Source organism: Halichondria panicea, chromosome 3 (genome assembly GCF_963675165.1).
Source record: "Halichondria panicea chromosome 3, odHalPani1.1, whole genome shotgun sequence".
In the NCBI taxonomy this organism is placed as follows: domain Eukaryota; kingdom Metazoa; phylum Porifera; class Demospongiae; order Suberitida; family Halichondriidae; genus Halichondria; species Halichondria panicea.
Window position 1 is genome coordinate 3,309,348 of NC_087379.1, and position 21,170 is coordinate 3,330,517.

General features: G+C 41.3%; 4 protein-coding genes across 6 annotated transcripts; 2 read left to right on the plus strand and 2 right to left on the minus strand.

Annotated features, from left to right (window-relative positions):
- Positions 1–25: 25 nt before the first annotated feature.
- Positions 26–6,456, plus strand: LOC135332935 (trichohyalin-like). The gene is made up of 13 exons (XM_064527868.1): positions 26–218; positions 372–434; positions 1,795–1,933; positions 2,155–2,206; positions 2,315–2,391; positions 2,613–2,945; positions 3,695–3,822; positions 4,640–4,854; positions 5,037–5,063; positions 5,266–5,343; positions 5,544–5,663; positions 5,722–6,015; positions 6,079–6,456. Exons 1-13 carry the CDS (start codon positions 179–181, stop codon positions 6,208–6,210), a joined length of 1,698 nt encoding a protein of 565 aa, XP_064383938.1. The 5' UTR covers positions 26–178; the 3' UTR covers positions 6,211–6,456.
- A 2,029-nt stretch (positions 6,457–8,485) lies between these two features.
- LOC135333246 (DNA ligase 3-like) lies at positions 8,486–16,618 on the minus strand. Of its 3 annotated transcripts, none has more exons than XM_064528166.1 (25): positions 16,360–16,618; positions 14,914–15,097; positions 14,548–14,751; positions 14,201–14,433; positions 14,039–14,083; positions 13,887–13,973; positions 13,571–13,650; positions 13,297–13,374; positions 13,027–13,207; positions 12,672–12,827; positions 12,413–12,481; positions 12,301–12,363; positions 12,157–12,236; positions 12,018–12,105; positions 11,829–11,906; positions 11,498–11,621; positions 11,151–11,293; positions 10,976–11,050; positions 10,249–10,395; positions 10,161–10,191; positions 9,736–9,962; positions 9,285–9,335; positions 9,139–9,224; positions 8,870–8,942; positions 8,486–8,802 (listed from the first exon to the last, which is right to left on the minus strand). In XM_064528166.1, the coding sequence occupies exons 1-25, from the start codon at positions 16,540–16,542 to the stop codon at positions 8,704–8,706; spliced, it is 2,865 nt and encodes a 954-aa protein (XP_064384236.1). In that variant the 5' UTR covers positions 16,543–16,618; the 3' UTR covers positions 8,486–8,703. The 3 variants fall into 3 exon arrangements, with proteins under 3 accessions (XP_064384236.1, XP_064384238.1, XP_064384237.1); XM_064528168.1 differs by having other exon boundaries at positions 14,201–14,310; positions 16,360–16,617; XM_064528167.1 differs by having other exon boundaries at positions 9,748–9,962; positions 16,360–16,617.
- A 49-nt stretch (positions 16,619–16,667) lies between these two features.
- On the plus strand, positions 16,668–18,506 carry LOC135333250 (uncharacterized). The gene is made up of 2 exons (XM_064528171.1): positions 16,668–16,990; positions 17,110–18,506. Exons 1-2 carry the CDS (start codon positions 16,754–16,756, stop codon positions 18,391–18,393), a joined length of 1,521 nt encoding a protein of 506 aa, XP_064384241.1. The 5' UTR covers positions 16,668–16,753; the 3' UTR covers positions 18,394–18,506.
- A 164-nt stretch (positions 18,507–18,670) lies between these two features.
- On the minus strand, positions 18,671–21,145 carry LOC135333249 (uncharacterized). The gene has a single exon (XM_064528170.1). The coding sequence runs from the start codon at positions 21,096–21,098 to the stop codon at positions 18,894–18,896; it is 2,205 nt and encodes a 734-aa protein (XP_064384240.1). The 5' UTR covers positions 21,099–21,145; the 3' UTR covers positions 18,671–18,893.
- Between the last annotated feature and the right edge of the window lie 25 nt (positions 21,146–21,170).

Genomic DNA, 21,170 nt, shown 5'->3' on the forward strand with positions numbered 1-21,170 from the left:
AATTTCCATTAATTTTATGAATTTACACGCCCATACAGATAATGGCTTCTGCACACAGCTAATTAACTAGCTAGCATATTTAAGTGTTGGCTCATACATCTTATATACATGTAGATAAAGTAAAACTGAACTCTGAGATCGAGAGAATTATATTGTCGGAGCTACTTCTATACACAGCATGGCTCTAGTAGAAGAAGACTTGCCTGGAGTAAACAAAGGTAATCAAAACTAGCTAAAAATTTGTTCTATTGGCTCATATCTCATGATGCTCCTTATACATGTAGGCCACAAGTTAAGTAAGTACACTGTATAGCTATTATAAATCATGTAGATCTATGTGCTGTATTGGAGCTTGTTCTATCCATGTGCAGTGAGGTCAGACTTCCAAGTGCGTGAGGATGAGTCCTTGGCCCATCGTCTCCAGGAGGAGGAATGTGAGCAGCCAATTACACACTTCATTACATATTATTATCTACATTGTACAATGCAGGCTGCTATTTATGTATCTGTGTGCAGGGACCCTGTATCATAATTATTGTAGTCTCGTTACCATATTTGTGTGTGTGGCCTCAGGTCTAAACAGTAGTTGTAGCTGCCAAAAAAACAAGGTAGTTCCACCATGTCCACTTCTTGTTTTGATTTGATTCGACTTATCATAATTATGCTATACACACCGCCATTTTCAATTTGTAGGTGTTTTTTTTGCTGTTTGCAGGGATTTCGTGTAAATACAGCTGCTTAAATATGGCATTGTTCATGATGTATATGTTAAACAAGTTTTACCTCTAGAGCAAGAGTGCCATATTATGTATTACTGTTGTGTCAGAAATAGGCAACTTTGCATTACAGTCTGTTTGGGTCTAAAATAAAGTATTGTGTGATGTTTAGCTGTGTGTACATGTACACGCAGTTTTTCACTTTACACGTCTGTAGTTTGTACCGTATTATTGCAATTTTGATATTTTTGCACGCTTTGTAACAATAAAATCACAAATACCTACATGTATATCATTACTTATATGACATCACGATCCTCGCCAGAACGCAAAGGTTAGATCGCAAAGTCTGCTGATTTAGCTCATTCTGATTTAGCTCATTCGCAAAAATGTTCACCTGCAAAATATTCTAGTACCGTATATCTTCTAATTTATCGGACACTTCTAATTACCCCGGACACTCTTTTGGGCAATTTTCGTTGTTCTAATACAACGGACACTCCAGTACTTTAATATTACATTTGTTCTAAATATCCGGACAATACCTTGAAAAGTTGAGTTATCATTCATAGACGGCAAGTAAGACTTACAGTACTGCAGTTAGATAGCTTTGATTAGCTAGTTTTAGATAGCTAGTGCAACTATTCAGTCGTACCCTGTTCTATTAAACTTAGCTAGCTCGCATGCAGCTGCTTGCTTGTTCTAATTATTCCGGACACTTCGCATGCTCTATAAAAATCTGTTCCAATTATACCCGGACAATTTCCAAAATAATTATTTTTTGCTGTCCGATAAATTAGAAGATATACGGTAATACTTATTCGGTACATGTACATTGTATATAGGTGGTATTTATTGTACTTATATATAGGGTAATTTTTGCAGTTGCAACTACATGATTGTATAGACATTGTAAGGGGAATAACGAGCGTTGAGTTGAGCTACATCTTTGAGCTCTGCCTCTGAAACGCAAATATTCACCTACCATGTCCATGTCTCATAGACTCTGGCAAATTGTACATGGAAGCAATAATTATGCTAACCCCCACGTTTCGCACCCACCCATCCACACACACAGTTGACGACCACTACAACTCAAATGTGCAGGTGCGTCGCACTGCGAGGGTGGATGCCAATGTAGCCATTGGCATGCAAAAGGCAGAAGTGGACCGGTTTAAAGCTGAGGAGCAGATCAGGAGGAGAGAGCTTGAGGAAAAGTGGGTATAGGGGTAATTTCTAAGTTAAAGATCAAACAACGTTTTGTCCTAGATGCATGAATTTATACTGTAGATGGAAACTACTTTGAGTCTATGCACTCCTGATGTTAGCAGTGAATGTAATACCGGGTACATTGTAGAATGATCAGATCCTCTGTACTCAGTTTTCATTGTGTACACGTATACCCCACGTGATTTATGCATTACCCTGTCACCTATAGAGAAGAGCGAGACAAGGAGCACGCTGCACAGCTGGCACGAAAGATAAAGGAGGTAATTGATGATAATCTGATAGTGTATCTGCGTATCAATTACCCCTTAACCATGATTGGAAATCCTACCATTGTAAGTGTCTCTAATGTTGTGTTACGTACTTTTTAGGAGGAAGAGGTACACAGAGCCATGAAGATGCAAGATGAAATTATGGCCAAGAAACTTTTCGAACAGGAACAAGAAACGTATGCTGTTATAGATGCACACCCCAGTTTGTACTACCCCAGTTTGTACTCACACATAACAATTTCCCTTTGGTTTCCCCTAAACTCCATAGTATTTTGTCGTTGCCAGTATGCAGGTCTCTTTATAAGCACATAAAATGTAGTCTCAGCATGTACACGTGCATGTAAGTACATGGTGAAAATGAACTTCATTCATACATAACATTATTAATTTTGTGTAGGGTTATTAAGCGCAAACGTCAGGAACAAGAAGACAGTCGATTTGCCAGACAGTCGTCTCTCCATGAGGAGCAGTCGATCCGAGAGCGTCGCCAAAAGGAGCTTCAACTCTCTGAACAAGAGGCCCGACGATTGGAAATGGAAGAAGGACATAAGTTGGAGAGGAAGCGACGTGACCAGAGTCTCTCAGAGACAGAAGCACGAAGACTGTATGAGCTGCAGAAACAAGCTCTTGAGCGCAAGAAGAGAGAGCAGTCACTGTCAGAGGATGAAGTTAGGAGGATGAGGCAACTGGAGCTGGGAGCTAAGGGAGCAAGCAGCCCTCACCGTGGAAGGTGGGTCATCAGCATTGCACAGGCAATGTATAGTACGTGTGTGTGAACTGTATGTCATTGTACGTGCATCTCAATCAATATTAATTAACCATGCGTGTGTGCATATACTCGTGTACATATCAGCTTCACTAGTGTTGTTAGTCCGGTGACCTTTGGCCGCAATAGCAAGGTGGCATTTCAGATAAGAACCGCAGCTAATTCGCGGGTCCTATCTCAAGTCCAATAGCTGGATAATTAATTGGCATTGTATGCTCTCTCTCTCTCGTGTGTAATCCAGTTTTCATTTGCCAAATCAAACTCAAAACGACATATCCGGTAGTATTGTACGTACATTAAACATCTGGTTTGGGGGCAGCCAGAACTGACCAGTATACGGAATAGCGAGGTGGCCGCATTTCAGGGCGTGTTTTGTGCACTTTTGATCTAGCTACCAATCCGTGCCAAACGAAACGGCCAGTATATCGAGGTTACCGTAATTCAGAGAGCCGGATTAGCGAGAGTCTACTGTATCTACATACAACCTACATTTGTTTAGTTTAGGCTAGTGTTTTGTCAACATTTGTGGGTCATTGATCAATGCCATTCTGTATGGCATGATCTAATTTCACCTCCCCTTGATGCATATGCTCATGAAGTCATAATACTGTTGATGCATCCTTTAATTGCATGACTCATCCAAACACAGACTACTTCTCCTGCTGTTAAATGTACGTTACACCATGCATATAATGTTTGTGTTTTCTGTGCAGCCCATCTCAAGGTGGACCAGCATCCCTCCCTCCTGGAGGTAGCCAACGTGCTTCCCAGAGAGGAAATCCCTCAGCATCACTGCCTCCCGGAGCTTTGTCCAATGCTACTAGGCATCACAAAGAATCAGGTACAGTACAATCATGAATGAACACTACCGTTTCCTTCAAAAGTCTGTACTATCGACGCTGTAAAGATGTACCTAGCCTCGATTCCAGGCCGCTCTCAATTGAGAAAGACAGCCTGGTATACACTGTCTGCGCATGCGTCAATTGCCCCAAGAATCTTGGGGATCGAGATATCTTAGTTAGTATAATTATATTGTATGTTTTACAATGATGTCATTGCACAAATCATAGCAGTTTTTAATAAATAACACATACTTACAACATTTAAGGCCTAGAATAGTGACTAGTTTTGCTTCTACTTCTCTTCTGCTCTTGCTCACGCTCTCTCCAGTGTTGAAAAGTCAGGTTTTGTCTTCTTTTATACTGTGGTAGAGTGGTGGGCGTTTTTCTGTCAGTACCGACCGGCTCTGGCAAGTCTACTTGCTTCCAGACGCTTGTTTGATGCCATCTCAGTAAGATCAGTGGTCCTCGTATGAGTCTAGAATTGTGATGGCGATTTCTCTCGCTTAACGTGACACTAACAACCACGTGGGTGACCATATTACAAAAGGTTAATTGATAAATTACAAAGAACAAATTTATTATTGAATCCACCCACGCGCAAACAGTGGTTACCAGGCCCTCTAGTGAGAGGGGCTGAGATCGAGGCTAAAATGTGCCTTAACATTTATAGCGTGTACATGTACATGGTTGGCTGTTGACGAGAATTTTACGTACATGTATGTAGCTGCTGGTGCCACGTTATCTCTGCATGTGCCCGGTACATGTATACATTGTTTTATATAATTGATGGTCACCATACATGTGTATGTTGTGCAGTTGACTATGTTGGATCTCCTAGTTCAAGTATCGGAGCCTCCTCTGTTCCTGGTGGGGAGGACTTTCAATTGCCGTCCTATGATGATCTCGTTGGAGGCAATCACGATGATGAAGAAGAAGAGCATGTAATGGATGAGAATGAGCGAATAGCCTTGCAAGAGGCAGAGGATGAAAGAATGGCTCGTCAGCTGGCACATGGAGTCGATGGTGCAGAGGTAGTGTGTGTGTGTGGGGGGGGGGGGGGAGTAGTAGAGATAGTCATGTGATAATATAATGAGTTGGTCTGCAAATGCTGGTGTATGTGTTGATTCAGTGGGGGAGGGTGTCATGTAGCCTGTGAACATTATAATAATAATAATAAGTGAGTGTCATTGTAATTGTGTTTCTCCTACTGCAGCGGGAGAGAAGGGAGCGTGAAGATATGGTACGTGAGAAACTGTCAGTTTATAATTTCCTCAAGTCATTACATGATAGTCAGTCCTAACATAATTATTATGCTCTAACTCCTAAGGGATATAGAATGTCCCTTACACAATGTTTGCATATAATGTATGTAATAATCAATAGTTTATAAGTACTAGGACTAGGTCATTGTGCGTGATGCTGTACCATTCACCACCGCACAGGAGTTTGCCAGGAAGTTGCTTGAACAGGAATCCAAGGGGAAACAAAAGACGCAGTCTCCACATCACCAGGATGATGTGGTGAGCTACAACTTCGACTTTAATTTGGGGACTCCACAGTATTTACATAATTATTGCTTGACTGGCACGAACAATAGGGAGCTTTAGTCAACTTTAATGGTTTGCTGTGAATCAGTCACTGAAACCAAAACAACAAGCTGGTACAATTAAACTGTCATAAATGGCATGCTGAAACACATGCTACATACATGTATGTGCAGGAGCTGGCTCGGCGGTTGCAGCAACAGGAGGTGGCATCCAGACAAAAGATGAAGCAGCAGAGGGCACAGTCATTGGACCAACCAGCACCCACCTTGCCTGGAGAGGATGCTGCCAGTCTGGTTAGTTCAACCCTTACATACATGTACGTGTACATGTACTGTTTTTGTGTTATCACAGGAGCTGGCCAGACGTCTACAGAGAGAAGAAGTTATGAGACACCGTCAGTTGAAGCAACAGAAGCTAGCCCAACAGAGAGTGATGAGTGAAGCTGAGGCTCAAAAGAGACATACACCTCCTATGGAGCCCACAAGACAGCAGCAGACATTCCCGCAGCCGTCCAGATCCCAGCAACCTAAAGAGACCAAACCACCCCCTAAACAAGTCCAGTACTCCTCACAGACTGCTCGGTCATCAGCTACCCAGTCACCTGTGCACACACAAGGGCCACCTCAAGCTGGGAACCCAGAACAGGTATTAAGTTATTGACTGTACGTAGCGATTCTACCTCTCATACGGTGTTCCCCACCCATTTAGAGTGTGCTGACTGCATACCAGCCGGCCATGACAGGCTATCAGGTTCCTCTGGCCTCTCATACAGGATCAGTAATACCTCAAGCAAGACCCTCTTACAAGAGAGATCCTGGCAAGAAGAAGGGAAAAAAGTAATTGACAAACTAATTGTGCATGGCTGCTCGTTTTCCCTGTCTTCCCCAAAACTCTTATTTTTATGACAATAAGTAAAAAAGAGTTTTAGTAATGCTCTGCTTCTGTACATAAAGTACTTGTATGTTTATATATACTGTGTGAATGTCAAGCATGCATAATTGTTTGGCTGTATTTCCAGGAGTACACTCCTGGTATTCGTAAATTGGTTTGTATGAATAACGCTCATTGTATTCTTCACATAACTTCTCCACGTGCACTGTGATCGGCAAACTCTGCATGTATATAATTATAATTATGAGTAGTAGCACCATTAAAACGCATTGCATGCATGGTAATGAAAAGTTATAGCTACATGTATCACTATGTTTGTTACAAAACACCTCAAAGCTATTGGTTATTTATATAGTAAGTCTTTTGTACGTATGTATAGACTCAAAGCAATTTAGTACTGTATAGCGGGTATTAATTTGAGGCACTATATTGTCACAGATTGCTTAAACTAAACATTTTGTAGATTTTATTTTCGAGGAAAGACGTTCAAATGATGACCACCTCCAACAGTAGAGGTATTTTGATACCGGAAAAGTAACCCTATTTTCGAAGTTCAATCCTCGAAAACCTTGAAAATTTTAATGCCTCAAAAATTGGTTGGTATCTTTGCTGTAGGGGTGTGGTCATTTTAACCTCTATCAGGTTGGTGAAAACCAGCTCACATTGTGCCGAAGAGAGTACACCAGCCCCTAATGCTGACAGCTCTTCCCTGTATCCAATCCGCAAGATGCATAATGATATATTATATGTATAGTTTGAGTAATAGATAACTATCTGTGAACATTTAGTGCGCCTAATAACCAAAGGAGTGATCTATCTGCATGGGCGCGGCCCGGCCAATCACCCCTCAGAACGGTTGGCCGGGGCCACATTATTAGAACCTTATTAGCACCTGTTACACATATATATTATATATATTAACCATGATATGATGTTGATGTTGCTCTTTTCCAAGAGCGCATAAAAGAGAGTGGTTTTGGATTCTGCCCGTACTGTAGCAGACGTAAATTACACTCTCTCTGCGCTCTTGTCTTTTCTCATTATTAATGCTCCACTTCCTCCCTTTGTTGTTGTGCGAGCCTCTGGGACCTCGCTCCACATATTTAAGCATGCACCATTATTACCTCACTTCGCTTTACCTTCACTTTACCTGTATTGTCAGTTGATGTTTTGCTCCTCGATCTAAGAATTTAAATTTGCTAGCCTGTCTAGAATCCCTCTACACCAAGATAATTAAGCTAGAGCTTAACAATTATAAACGGTGCATGCATGTAGACTATGCATACATTTAGGTTTGATCGTCGGGTTGATATCATCTGTATTAAACATACAGAGTGGGAGTCACACCTTATATACACATACACAGTAAGCATCATTTGGGACACATTTTGCGCAATAGGCACTATTTAGGGTATCTACACTCGAATGCACCCCAATTATTAACCCGATCGAGGCGCCACGGGTTGTAGTAGTCGGTCTGTCTGTCTGTGTATTCTGAGTCTCACTCGCCTGGATGCGATAGCACTTTGTTTGTACCATGAATAGCCTCAACACAATTACAAGGTAGTAGTTTTGATGTTAAATCTTTGTTGTCAAGTAAAAACGAGCAAAAGCTAAGAAGCTAAGAAGCTTGAACCTACGTTGGCCTAGATGTACACGCGGCTGTAGACTCACTAAACCTCAAGGAGGGTTCAGTGCTCTATAGTTATAATTATGGCACGGTTTTGGAAAACGGCATTTAGTACGTGGATCGACTGGTGTATGGTCAGACATGCACTGCATGGGACGTACAAGGATCACAGCTGAGTCAGCGAAGAAGCCTGCATGCATGGAGCTTTCCCCCCATGAAAACAAATAGGGCTCCACGTAATATGGATGTATTGCACATGTGTCGTCAAATTAAAGTTGCGTTTAGCTATAGCAACTTGCACTTCAAGCCTTCTTACCTTTTTGCTCACTTTTATTTGACACGAAAAGCTTTATGTGAAAAATCTGCCACACTTAGTTACTTGTGTTGAGGCTATAATCCAATCTGTAACTTTTGACATTCAGGTGAGCAGATTCATCTGAGGCCTGCGCGCCTCGGGTTATGATGTTAGAAGGTTGATACTTCAACCCAAATAACTAACTAGTTATGGTTAAAACAAAGTGTTGCATTGCAGGCTATATTGTCTGTCATCAATTTGCCCCCAACAGGTGCATCAAGCATGCAGCAAATAGCAGGTCAGACAAACCATAATGTAGGTCCAGTTACGTTTTAACATACAATATACATCATGACTATGTATAAATTATAATGACAAAAGTCATATATACATTTTGGCTAAAAACAACTATAGTGCATTAAATTTGAAAAACTATGGTATGTACTGTAAAAGAGTGTAGATCACAGAAAATGACAACAATAATAATTATAGCAACTCCTAGCTCTAAAAAAAAGTCTCACATTGTGTGCAAGTAGTTCTCCACTGGCAGTTGTGTCTTTTGCTCTAAAGAGTCCCAAATCCAATCAGACTTGAGGCACTTGATGTCCCCAGAATCCTACACCAGCATATCACGAATCAAACAATGACGTAGACACACACACACACACAGCGCAGTACATCACCTTAGGTGTTTCATTGCCAATGATGTAGGTAGCCAGTGACTTTTGATGCTCGTCTAACACCTCACCGTCATACCTGTACAGAGATAGGACTTTACTCGCTACTACAGGTCTGCAAAATAATACTGCATGTTTGTATGCATGCAAATACCATAATCGTGAAAGAAATGTCTTTATAGATCGATGCATGTGCACAACAATCTGCCTAATGAAACAGATCGAATCACATACAATGTACATGTACATGCAACTGCTTCAGATAAACGACGTACGCCGTGAAATATCTTTCAAGTTGCAGTGAATTCAGAGTATTTGGTAGAATGTAAACTTTGACCCCAGTGAAGATGTCCAATAGAGGCTGCATGGAGTGACACAACAAGTCAATTATGGTTCAGTCAATGTCTTCTGTCACACATACCTTCTCAATCTTTAACCCAGCACTCTCAAGCTTATGAGTCGTCAGAACATCCTGTAGATATAATTATAGAGGTGATTGGACACAATCTCCACAGTCTATGGAGTCAGTTCGAATTTCAAGGAATGAATTGAACCACAAAGAACAGCTCATCAACACCCTATGGCTATTTATTATGTACCGGCCTGTGTACCTGTGTATTTTGTACCGAATCACTATAGCAATAGGAAATATCCCATTTGGCTAACTGACACTTTCTGCTTAGGAAACAGACTTCCCTAACTGCATGGAGTACTAGGTCCTACCTACATGTACACACCCCCACAAATTCAGTACTGTATATATACACAAGGTTGGGGGCACATTTCTTTTCTGTTACATAGTTATGCATAGTGAGGCATTGTTTTGTACACATATTGTACACGTCTATTCCAACTGCAGACGTATCACACACATTGCTACTTGCCCATGGGTGTTCAAACTCCTCCATGTGTTTAGGGTTTGCCTGGTAGCACTTTGGGCCATACTTGCAGACTGGTTTTGACCTCTTAGGTGATGGTTTGGGGTTACCCTCTAGTTTCCTCTTAGTGGGTGTTTTCTTGGGGCTAGCCATTGTATCGCAGTCACTGCCTCCACCAGAACCACTGGCCTGGGCTACGGACGTCATCAAATCAGGAATGTCTGCAGATGGATTTACAGTACAAACTAATGAACATAATAGCTAGGTAAAATTGGGGGCTAAAATGACTGTATGTTCATAAATAATTGTGTGTATTAAAGTTGGTTTCCAAGTTTCAACAAAGAAGAATCTCACAAGAAGCTTAATTTGCATTGCATACATGTATATGTTACTGTGCATCACATTCTGCATGCACTTACCGATAAATTCTTTCGACTTTTCGTATAAGACCTATAGATAAGCAAAAACATTATTAGGATATCTAAGAAGTGGTTACAATTAGTAAACCTTCAGCCTGGCCAGATCAGTGGCAGTTGACCAGTTCTTGTCGTCCCTGATTCGTGTGACTCGTGGGAAGCGGATGGAGATACCTCCTGCGGTATGAATGTTGGAGCTGGAGAATTCGGCACCAGTGATCTCCCACACAGGGGCAATCTGAGAACAGAGGAAGAACATAGAGTGCATTATATCACTAGAAAATGATCGCTCAGTTGGTAAGATTGATAGCAAAAGGCATTTACACTGTATATATACTGTATTAATTTTGTCTGAAACAACCCTTACAAGATCTGAAGCAGATTTAAAAGTCAACAAAGCTTTCTTATTGACAAGCTAAGATGCACACAGAAACGGCAGCTTTAATTCAAGACCTCCAGGTATGTACTGAGTGGAGCTATTCACAAGTTGTTTTGTTCAGCTGTGCGGGTGTCTGTACCAGCAAACTGGACTGCCCATCATGTACAGTTCTACACACATTTAACTATAGATCTGTAAAAATCCAATGTAGGATGTACATAGAGCACGGGTTATCAACATAATACATAATTATATCACTACTTTTGTGAACGCGTACTGCAAATCCATAAATGGAAGTCTGCATGTAGAAGCTATGACTAGGATGGATGAAGACCCAAAGAAAGCTTATACAGCACACTGTGTTAAAGAAGCCAACAAATTCTAGTGCTATTCAGATCTGTACTACAATGTATTTGAGTATCCTCATTCAGTAACTTGCCTTTGGGTCCCTGATGACTAAATCTGGAACAACACTTTTATTCACCAATAACCAGGAAGGAACCTTGGAAGAATCCTGAAAACAAAACAAAAAAGATGAAAGTATTGCAGTGTGTTTACATTACGTCTGTTAAAACGATACATTTAAACACCTCCATGTAAATAAAATTTACAACCTTGCTGATCTTGACCATATCCAACTCGTCTTGCAGTTTGGCAATCGTAGCATCATCATGACCATTACCACACTTGGCCACAGTACAGAACTTCCCAGTGGAGGAATCATAAAGCCCCATTAGAAATACTGACATCATTCCCCCTGTGCGAAGAAACAGTGGCAGTGTACTACATAGGTTAGTCCTTAAATATAATAATGTACAAATAAATGCACATTATAATTATACATCTGCATGTTCCACAAACCAGCCTATAATTATGGAAACATACTTTTTTTTTTATAAGTAATACACTGCTGTGCCATGCATAAAATTAGGACTGAAAAAGCTCGAGATACATTATGTACCTTTGTTTCCTGTTCCATAGTAGGCTCCCAGCACGATTAGGTCGGCAGTGTCTGCCATAGCCCCGCCTTCTAGGTAGTCCTTCTTCACCTTGAGCCAGTGACGCTTCCCGGGCTCATACACACTCTGGAACAATATCATCTTACACAACATACATAATTATGATGTACAATGAACTATGGTCACATGTCCGTATAGTTAAGTACAAGAGACGCACAATGTATTTGATCAACAATGAAATCACTGGACGGTGTTGGTTACACTCTGTCGACATAATTTAATCCCACACTCAGGTTCTGTGTGTGCATGTGCGGTGATTACAGACACACCAACCTTAGTGTCCTTGAGCACGAGTCCCTCCAGCCCCTGCTTGATCACCTTCATGATCAGGTCAGACAAGTCCTCTTCTTGCTGCAAGACATACATAACATGTACACAATGTATATGCCTTGAGCAACAATGTATATGCCTTCAGCAACAAGCTACATACGTTACAGTGAACTGGGTGTGTAGTATACGTACTCTAATAAGCTTTTGCTCTGACAGCATTATCCGGTTTTTGACTTCCTTGATATTCTGCTCCAAAATCTTCCTTCTCTCCATCAGAGGTCTGGTATGGCAATAATAGTGTGAGCAGTGTTCCGTGGATAATAATACTTACTTGTCCATAAGTGTTTCACCATTGAAATATACAATATCAAAGATGAATAAGCAGCAGCAAGCATCTTTAAAAGCCGATTTCTGAAAAGGGAATAAATGTCTGCATATGAAACATGGAAAGGAGGAGATGCATTTTCATTCAAACCTTATGAATCCCCAGAGTGCCAAATGGAAGTGGTTTGCCTGTGTTGGTGTCCACCATGAGTACCTGCACAAAGGAGAGTTTTAAATATATATCAATTGCTTACAGTACTCACCTCAGCATCCAGAATCATATTGTCACCATGGGGACAAGCTTTAGAGAGGTAGTCCTTTATATGCTCGACCTACAGACAGAACACATAATTATGGCATGCACAAGTTTAGCGAAGAGTAAAAGTGCAAAGTCCTAGGCGGATGACGTTTCTATTACTAGCAAAGTTTCTACCGTTCAAAAAATGGAAATTTGTTTGTCTGCTTGAACTTCATGTATGCCAGCCTATATTCAATATTTTTTCGTATACATGCACAGCTGACCTTGTGAGGCTGCACTGCCTTTAGACTCCTACTGAAGTACTCGAACTTGTTACCCTGTTTGTGCACCTGCACTCTCTCTCCATCGTACTTGATCTCAGCATACATCCCATTAGGGCACTTCTTCATTGCCATGGCAACAGCACGGCATGCCTCAGCCTATTATAGCCAAAAGTACATAATGCGTGAAAACTATAGATTGTAATTATACACAAATAATTATATAAACCATATACATGTAACACGTAGCAAACAATTATTTCAGGACTTTAACCAAAGTTCATCATTGATCATGTGTTTTGCTGTGCCACTAATGCATACACACCATGCAGCACCTAGTGTAACATGCTCTACTTACCAGCATTGGTTTAACTGGCGTCATTAGGCTGGCTCTCACACTTATCCCCCTCTTCAGTGACGGTCGACCATCACCACCCTCACTACTCTCACCCCCTCCACCTAGCACACGCTCCACAACGTCTTGCAGGTCATTGGATGCTTGAAACGCCTTGTATGCTTTCGGGTCTAGAGCATCCAAACTGAAGACGGGTGAAACTATATTAACATGGTGGCATAACATTTTTCCATGCTTAGTGTGTATATAATTATTATATATACATATACTCACACATGCTTAGGCCCAGCAAAGATACGGAGGTCGTGCTTTAGCAGACGTACATAATATTTGAGGTCTTCTTCGGAGCACCTGAGGTACAAGAAAGACAAGACAAGAATGTACCAACTGAAAACAGACTATTAGGGATTGGGTGATGTCAATGAATACCATGGCAAGGTTGTTACATAGATAATCACTACTGATGAGTACAATTTAATGCGCAACAATCTTTTAATGTACACTTATAATGACAGAGTACGACTATGTACAGTGTACATGTACGTACCGTTCGACAACTTGTTTGAGTTGTGCCCTCTGGTCGTCCTCCTTGGTTACCTTGGTTAACTCATCAAGATAAAAGTCCACCTGCAAGTGGATAGAGGCATTGAATGATGATTGAAGAACACTGCACCAAGTAGTGTATAATAGAAGGTGGCACAACATATTAAATTACAAGTGCATTTAAGTATATTATAATTATGCACATAATCTTTCATAGTTCATAGCTGAGACAGTCTGAGATGGGTAAAATAATATGCATACAGAGTATTTCAGGGCTGCATTAATTTGCACACAACATAACTGTATCCATGGTGACGTACCTCGGCTAGAGTGAGGGCGCTCTTGCTTTGAGGAGGAGTGCAGCTGCTGGTCAGGAAAAATGTCTTGGCAGTTTCCGCCACATCTCCCTGTGGGGTAGTGAAGTACATCTATTAATACAAGGACAAACCTCCAGGGCACAAGAAAACTGTACCTTCTCCAGATCTTCAACCATGTCTTCTAAGCTGGTCCCAAAGATCTGGAGAGAAAGTAATTACATTAGCACAGTAAACACACTGCCAGTGCAAAGCTTTTGAGAGAAAATGTGAATGTCTTTCTAGCTGCTACCTGTGCATGGCACAGGTCAATGAATTACCTGACTGAGAAGCTTGACAATTTGCTTGCTTTGCAAGTTGTACACCCTTTTCTTCCCAGCTGTCGGTAGCAACAGCTTTACCAATAAGTACACATCTCCATTATAGCCATCTACATGTAGGATTGGGAAATAATTGAAGCTGGAGACACAAACAGAAGTAAGTACTAAGCAATTTACATTCACCTGTATGCTCATATACTGTACATGTACGTTCATCCATTTGTGGTCCACATCTATTATACGTATATCAACTTTCAGATTGAACACAGGCTGCATTTTAATTGTACACTAGCTATTTGAGAGCCTTACATGTAATAAAAACTGGTAATAATGATGCAGCCACAAACCTCCACTGCTGCCACGCTTGATGAAATCAGATACTAGCTTTGTTTTCCCATTGTACTTGGGCTCCTTCTCCAGGCGTCCACAAAGAGCCCTAAACTCACTGAACAAGTTATCCTGGTTGGAAGGATCAGCTGGGATGGGTGGGGTACTTGGTGTGATGGTTGATGGTCCTGCACTACTTGCAGATGGCTTGCTCGGAGATTTTCCTGTGCAAAAGAAAAAATATGTGATGCTACCGATGCCAGTACAGTGATGTAAGTTGTAAAGAAGCGTCATTCAGCATGCATATTACCTGCAAGCACGCTGTGGTAGATTAGATTAGCTATATAATATTTTTAGACAGAAACTTCCTGGAGATTCTTATTGACCTAGGGACTTTGAGGTATCCCCAGTGAGAGTGGTTCGAACAGCCTTTTTTGTCTTAGGCGGAGGCTTGCTTGTGACACACTCCTTGATCAGGTCCTTGATTTCCTGTTTTTCAGGGTCGTTGAGCTCAGGGAACCCATCCACATCAGCAGGTGTCTCAATCTTCTTGGTTGTGGCTCGGGCACGCTGCAGGGTGTCATACAGGATTTGAAAGTATGGGGAGAATTTGTTATTATGATCTGAAGTGATTTCTGGTGGCTTATAGGTTGCCTTTGCATAATATTTTTGTCCATTCATACGAACATTGTCCCTTTCTCTCTGAATAAAAGGGGGGGGGGTAGTATCATATCAGGGGGCAAAAAAATTTGGATTTTGTTGTGTATAGCTCTTAGACATTGCGTACTATAGCAACACACGAAACTTTAATATGTATGTCGCTCATAATTATATGGCACCCAATTCGACTTTGTGCAGTCTCGCAAACAAAAATTATTGCTGACGCTCACAATAATTTTTTTTATATAACTGTCTAGATGCAGCTGTTACAGAGAACAAAAACCAAACATGCTGTCAGTACTACATACATCCACCTGAGTACTAAGAGACTGCACTAGACACTACACTACATTGTAGCTGTAGAGCATAAGCGCCACTTGGGCTGAACGCAATTTTTGGGGGTTCTAAAAGATGCGCCACTCAGAAGAAGAATTAAATTTTTCTGGCGCTGGAATTAGGATAACCAAGACAAACCACAGGTTGAAACCAGCTTGGCTATATAATTTATTTCAACCTCGGAATAAGTATAATTAAGAAGTGAATACAGTATACTCTTGTTAATCCTGTCACCCTTGGGACAGTGCAGCTTAGCCGGAATAGTGAGGTGGCTGCATTTCAGACAATAGCCGTGGCTAAAAAATGTCTTAACCTCGAATCTAATGACTAATTTTGCGATTTTGTCTCGAGGAAAATGAATCATTTTGCTCCAATTTTATCTGCCAAAATCATACCCAAAACGTCATATCTGGCCGTATAAAATCACATTAAAAACCTACATTTGGGGCAGCCAGTATACTGGCCAGTATACGGAATAGCGAGTGGCCGCAATCCGTGCCAAACCAAATGGCCGGTATATTTAGGTGGCCGTACTTTAGAGAACCGGAATAGCGAGAGTCTACTGTACTTGGTTTCAGCTCCACCACCCAATTTGCATATTTCCCTGGTTGCTTCAGCGTATGCACAGTAACATAAATGCCTTTTTTTTCAAGATGTCGTTTGTTCTGAAGCCACACAAGCTAATTTTATATTACGACGTCATAATCATAATTATTATCCCCTATGAGCTGAAAACTTGAGGTGACCTAATATAATGTACACGTCTAGCCTCCGGCATATTTATAAGTACGAACACTTGTATAAACAGCTACTGGAGATCAACACCACACGCTCACCTTAAATGTTTCGAATATACACCTCGTGTGATACCACACTTTCATGTCCCCACCATCATCACTGAAGGGGTTTGGAGTCATCTTACCAATGCGACACACACCCTTCTCAATCTGGCTCTTGCACTTCTTGCATGAGCTACGACCAGTCTTGGCATACTCCACACAATACCGAGCATCAGCCATATTTAAATGTACATGTATATACTATTATTGACCAAAATTTGCTCAGTGCAGTTTTCCACGACCCTAAACTCACTGTGCCATACCTTTTCCTGTCATGCCCACATTCATGTGACTTGTGTCATGTGGCTCCATTGTAATATAAAATCAAGACCGTACGTACATAGATCTACTTGCAAACTAGCTGCTAGTTTAAGGTTAGACCTCTCGCAAGATGCCCTCCACAAGTTGTGCAGCAGCTGCAGTAGGCCTATGTAGAGTCCTGCTGGCCCTCCTCTGCGTTGGAGCTTTCGTACTCATAGCATGTCTTGGAGGATTTCTCAACCGAGGAAGAGGTGGCTTTGTCACATTTGGCCCGCAAAATACCTCTGATCCAGATATGGAGCGATGGTACTGGTCTGCACATATCCTGAGTAGGCTGCTGTTTGCTGCTCCAACTGGCTTGCTTGTGGTGAGCTATAGCTAGCTAGCTCTTGGGATCATCTAGCTCTTGTATGGGTTGGGTTGTAAGGCATTGTTCTCCTCCATGGTCATTAAAATGAAAATGTAATTTTTATGTCCCCTCTGCAGTTGCTGTGTGGCCTTCACTTCCGTGCGTCAGTTTTAGTCACAATAATGACCTGGTTCAGTCTGTACGTTGGGTGGGGCTGCTACATGGACATTGGAATGGTGGACAATGTCGCCAGTCGTTCTGGTGTATTTGACTGGATTGTAGGCCGTCAAGGAGCCAATTGGACTATGGGCCATCGATTTGTTCGTGAATATGCGGGTATGTCCCTGAGGGGATTGATATGGACAGCACCTCATGGCTATGTCCTAGAGCGACTTGGCTTTGGTTGGGAATACAGTCTTAGCGGCAGTTTGATGGGACTAGTTTATTATGTCGGCTCGAACACAGATACAAGCGGCTTGCCTAATCAGGCATTCTTCAATCACGGCACGGCTGCTGCTGAAGTTTACTGGGGATGGTGGATGTGGTTTATGCTAAGCATGGTGAGCTTGTCACAGCTTGTACGAAGAGGACAAGTATGGGTGTATAAGAAAAATCCTTACCTCGGAACAAGGCCGTATTCTTCTTGGGAGAACATTAAGTACCTATCACTAAATCGACCTATTTTTCGGCTCAGTTATGAATTCTTCATGTTTGTCTTCAACTTTATTTTGTGCAGCTCCCTTATATTTTATTCTTTGATCGAGCAGACAGACATACGAAATAAAGCCCAGACGTTCTTTGGCTTATTCACTGGAGTATTAATGTTGTGCTTCTCACAAGGCTGGGTTTGGAGTCTGTTGTTTCTAAATATTCAACTGAAGCGATTAGCAAAGAAGGCCAGAAATTCTCCTGAACAAGAACATTTGCAAAATGGTAACAGTCAGACTTACGATATAAGAAAGTCCCTCAGTCCTTCTTTAAGTACTGGGTATCAAAGAAACCCCAGTCACGGAAACAACCTGGACAGATATGATACTGCAGCTGCTGTCATAAGTGGAGAGACCCAGCCACTTCTATCATGGCCCTACTCCCACCCGGATCGAGTTTCCCCTACTGGTGAACGGATTAACACACTCAAGCTGCCCGAAGGCAATCCAAGTGTTTCTAGGCATGCCCATCATGTGATACAGTCACCTTCTATCGCTACTGCATTCTTGATCCTATGGCCCTCCGTTAACAAATGGTTGTGGTTGGATGTATTTGTGTTGATGCGTAGGCTGATTGGACTAGCGTCGTTTCTGAGCACCCTTTTGACTATCGTGTTGACAGCGATTGCGATAGTATGGGATATCGAGTCACCTCGGTTCATGCATGTTCCTTCGTCTATTTTTGTTGTAAACTTAACTTCCCCTGAGTTGTAATAATTATACTAGGTGAATATTTATTTGTCTTCTCGTTTTACGTTCTCGTATTATTATTATTTTTGACTACATGCATTGATTTAAGACTTAAATTAATATGGTCAGGCCATGCATGCATCACTCCATATCGCATGTATAGTCATAAGTCACTTAATTACTGTCATACTAATTAAAGCATGCAATTAAGTGCGCGATAACAACATTTTTAGCCAGCCAGTGCCATTTTTATGGAATGTCTTCAAGATCCCAAAAAGAGAATGAAATTCGGGATTTGTGAAATATCTGGTGATGGGTGCATGGATAAATTAATACCTAAGGTAATGGGCTGTATGCTATAATTATTGTGCAATAATCAGCTATACTTGCAGTCCATTTCGATATAGTCACGTAGTAATAAATATAACATGTTCAGTTAGTGAGTGTTGCATAAAATAATATAAAATTGCTATTATACAAGTAAATTGCTTCATCTACAATACAAAATTAATGCAAAACCTGCCTTATAAGGAACCAATATAAACCGACAAATACCCATCAGTCTTTCTTCCTGTCATCAACAACTTAGTTGGTGAAAACGAGGTTATAGTTACAGTGTTAACTTGAATTTCTTCAGGGAGCACACTTATCCAAGACCACGTCTTTTGTGAGAATGAATACATTCTCACGTCTTTGTTCGACGATTGCCCACGCATGCCCACAGTTATTAGGTTACTAGCTAACACTGTTCCAACTAAGCTGTTTGCTTGCGCATTAAAACCACCTTCTAATTCTTTCCACCTGTAGCTGGGGTATATCAGCTCATTTCGGTTCTTTAAAGCATTTCCTGGAGTAACCTTATTCCTATCATAGAGGATATCGTCGATAGCAATATATTGAGAGAGTGGAAACCAGTCAGACTGAAGAAGTTCTTTGGAATAGTTTCCTGCTAGAAGATAGCACCTGTTACCAGCCACTGCCAAAGTCACATCAGTACAAGGAGACATAAGAGGTTGGTTACTCCAATACCACCCTGTGTCACTAGTATAAATTCCAATGGAATTCTCCCCTCCAGCAACAATCAGAGCTGATGGAAGGCTTAAAACTGCAGGAAATGTTCTTGCGATAGGCATATCTGGAATCACTGAATGCACCCAATGTCCATCAGACGTCTCGTCATATATTAAAGTATACAATTTCGTGCTTTCTTCACCATCCATCGTTATTCCTCCGATGGCCACAAGGCTTCCACTGAACACTCCTAGTCCAAATGATTTAACAGGTAGATGAGGCAACATGTTCCATTTATTTTTTCCTGGATGATAACAGTACACAAGGTATTTATGTATTTCGTTTTCTCCAACTCCGCCACCAAAACACATAAAATCTTCGAATATCACAGTCTGGCCCTTATGCAATGTTGTTTGGAGATCTTGACCACTTATCCAGGACAAATTACCAACAAGACCATGAAACATAGCTGGGACTAATTCATCACAAAAAATAGTCTCCCTGGCTGCACAAATGCTCATCGTGGAATTCATGAAATCTTGGGTTTGTACTCCAACCAATCTTGTTGGTGAGGTATGGTCAAGATTTAGAGAGACAAATACTGCAATAAATATAACCAGAATCGCCATCGAAACACATAAAGGTGGTATAAATGCTTTAAGTCTCTTTTGTGACAGCTGCTTAGTTAGTTGCACATTTGTTTTCTGCTCTTCTTTTAATTTGGTTTGGATGTTTTCTTGTTCTCTTTTCAGGTTGATGTTTCTTTTCGCTTCCTTTTCAGCGACATACTTCATCATCTTCAATCTGTCTTGGAAAGCAGGAGTGTTTGTGTTAGCCTTTTGTCTTAGATCCTCTACTAGTTCTTTGGCTGAAGGTCTCTTCTTGGGATCATTATCAATGCATCTGTGAATAAGACTCATGAGAGGGTGATCATTGCCAACTTCCTCGAGGTAGTTTTTTCGGCGTTCAGCTTCTGAAACAGCAACCAATCCATGTGCCTCAGATCGATTTTGACCTATGTGTGGCATGGGCAGCTTACCACAGAAGATTTGCATCATTAAGATTCCATACGAGAATATGTCGATGCTTGTATTGTAACGAGGTTCCTTCACCATCACTTCAGGAGGCATGTACGCCTCAGTGCCTGGTTTTTTCGTCATGGCACTCACTTGCAAGGGGCTCATATTAATTATCCTAGCCACACCAAGATCAGCGATTTTTGCAGAGAGTATAGGAGTAACAAGTATGTTGTGAGATGAAAGATCTCTGTGAATGATTGGTTTTTTTCGATCGTGGAGGAACAGTAAACCTTGCGATATATCAAGAAGAATGGAGAAGCCGATATCTTTCGGAAGAATACCATTATGCTCAATACAACCCGTAAGATTCGTTGGTAAGTATTCCATCACTAAAATCGGCACAGTTTCGTCTGGCTCCTGAAAGTAGACACCAAGAAACTGCACAATGTTAGGGTGCTGTATCCTGCTCAAGAAGTGACACTCTTTACTAAAGCTTCGACTGCTGCTTCGATAATCACTGCCTCCACTCTTGAGAAGAAAGTCATGAATCTTTTTGCCTGCACACTTGTGTCCCATGTAATCTAGCTCGACCACAACAGCAGCAGAGCCCACTCCTAGCTGATGATCTGTCACTATAACACCAATTAGCTTATAAGACTCTAGACTGACAAAGGCAGCGCTGGTGCCGGTGACCGCCATGTCTAGCAAATCAAAAGTGTGTTCACATGAAATCACTCCCTTTTCTTCCCAAGTGGTTTGAGGAGTGGTTTC

Excerpts from the sequence above, each read along its gene's own strand:
- LOC135332935 (XM_064527868.1), top strand. The coding sequence starts at position 179 with ATGGCTCTAGTAGAAGAAGACTTGCCTGGAGTAAACAAAG. Across the intron at positions 219-371 it reads CTTGCCTGGAGTAAACAAAG|TGAGGTCAGACTTCCAAGTG; the intron begins GTAATCAAAACT and ends ATCCATGTGCAG. Across the intron at positions 3,823-4,639 it reads TAGGCATCACAAAGAATCAG|TTGACTATGTTGGATCTCCT; the intron begins GTACAGTACAAT and ends TATGTTGTGCAG.
- LOC135333246 (XM_064528166.1), bottom strand. The coding sequence starts at position 16,542 with ATGGCTGATGCTCGGTATTGTGTGGAGTATGCCAAGACTGGTCGTAGC. Across the intron at positions 13,208-13,296 it reads TTTGCTGGGCCTAAGCATGT|TTTGGATGCTCTAGACCCGA; the intron begins GTGAGTATATGT and ends ACCCGTCTTCAG. Across the intron at positions 10,192-10,248 it reads CTGATCTGGCCAGGCTGAAG|GTCTTATACGAAAAGTCGAA; the intron begins GTTTACTAATTG and ends GCTTATCTATAG.
- LOC135333250 (XM_064528171.1), top strand. The coding sequence starts at position 16,754 with ATGCCCTCCACAAGTTGTGCAGCAGCTGCAGTAGGCCTATGTAGAGTC. Across the intron at positions 16,991-17,109 it reads CTCCAACTGGCTTGCTTGTG|TTGCTGTGTGGCCTTCACTT; the intron begins GTGAGCTATAGC and ends TCCCCTCTGCAG.
- LOC135333249 (XM_064528170.1), bottom strand. The coding sequence starts at position 21,098 with ATGGCGGTCACCGGCACCAGCGCTGCCTTTGTCAGTCTAGAGTCTTAT.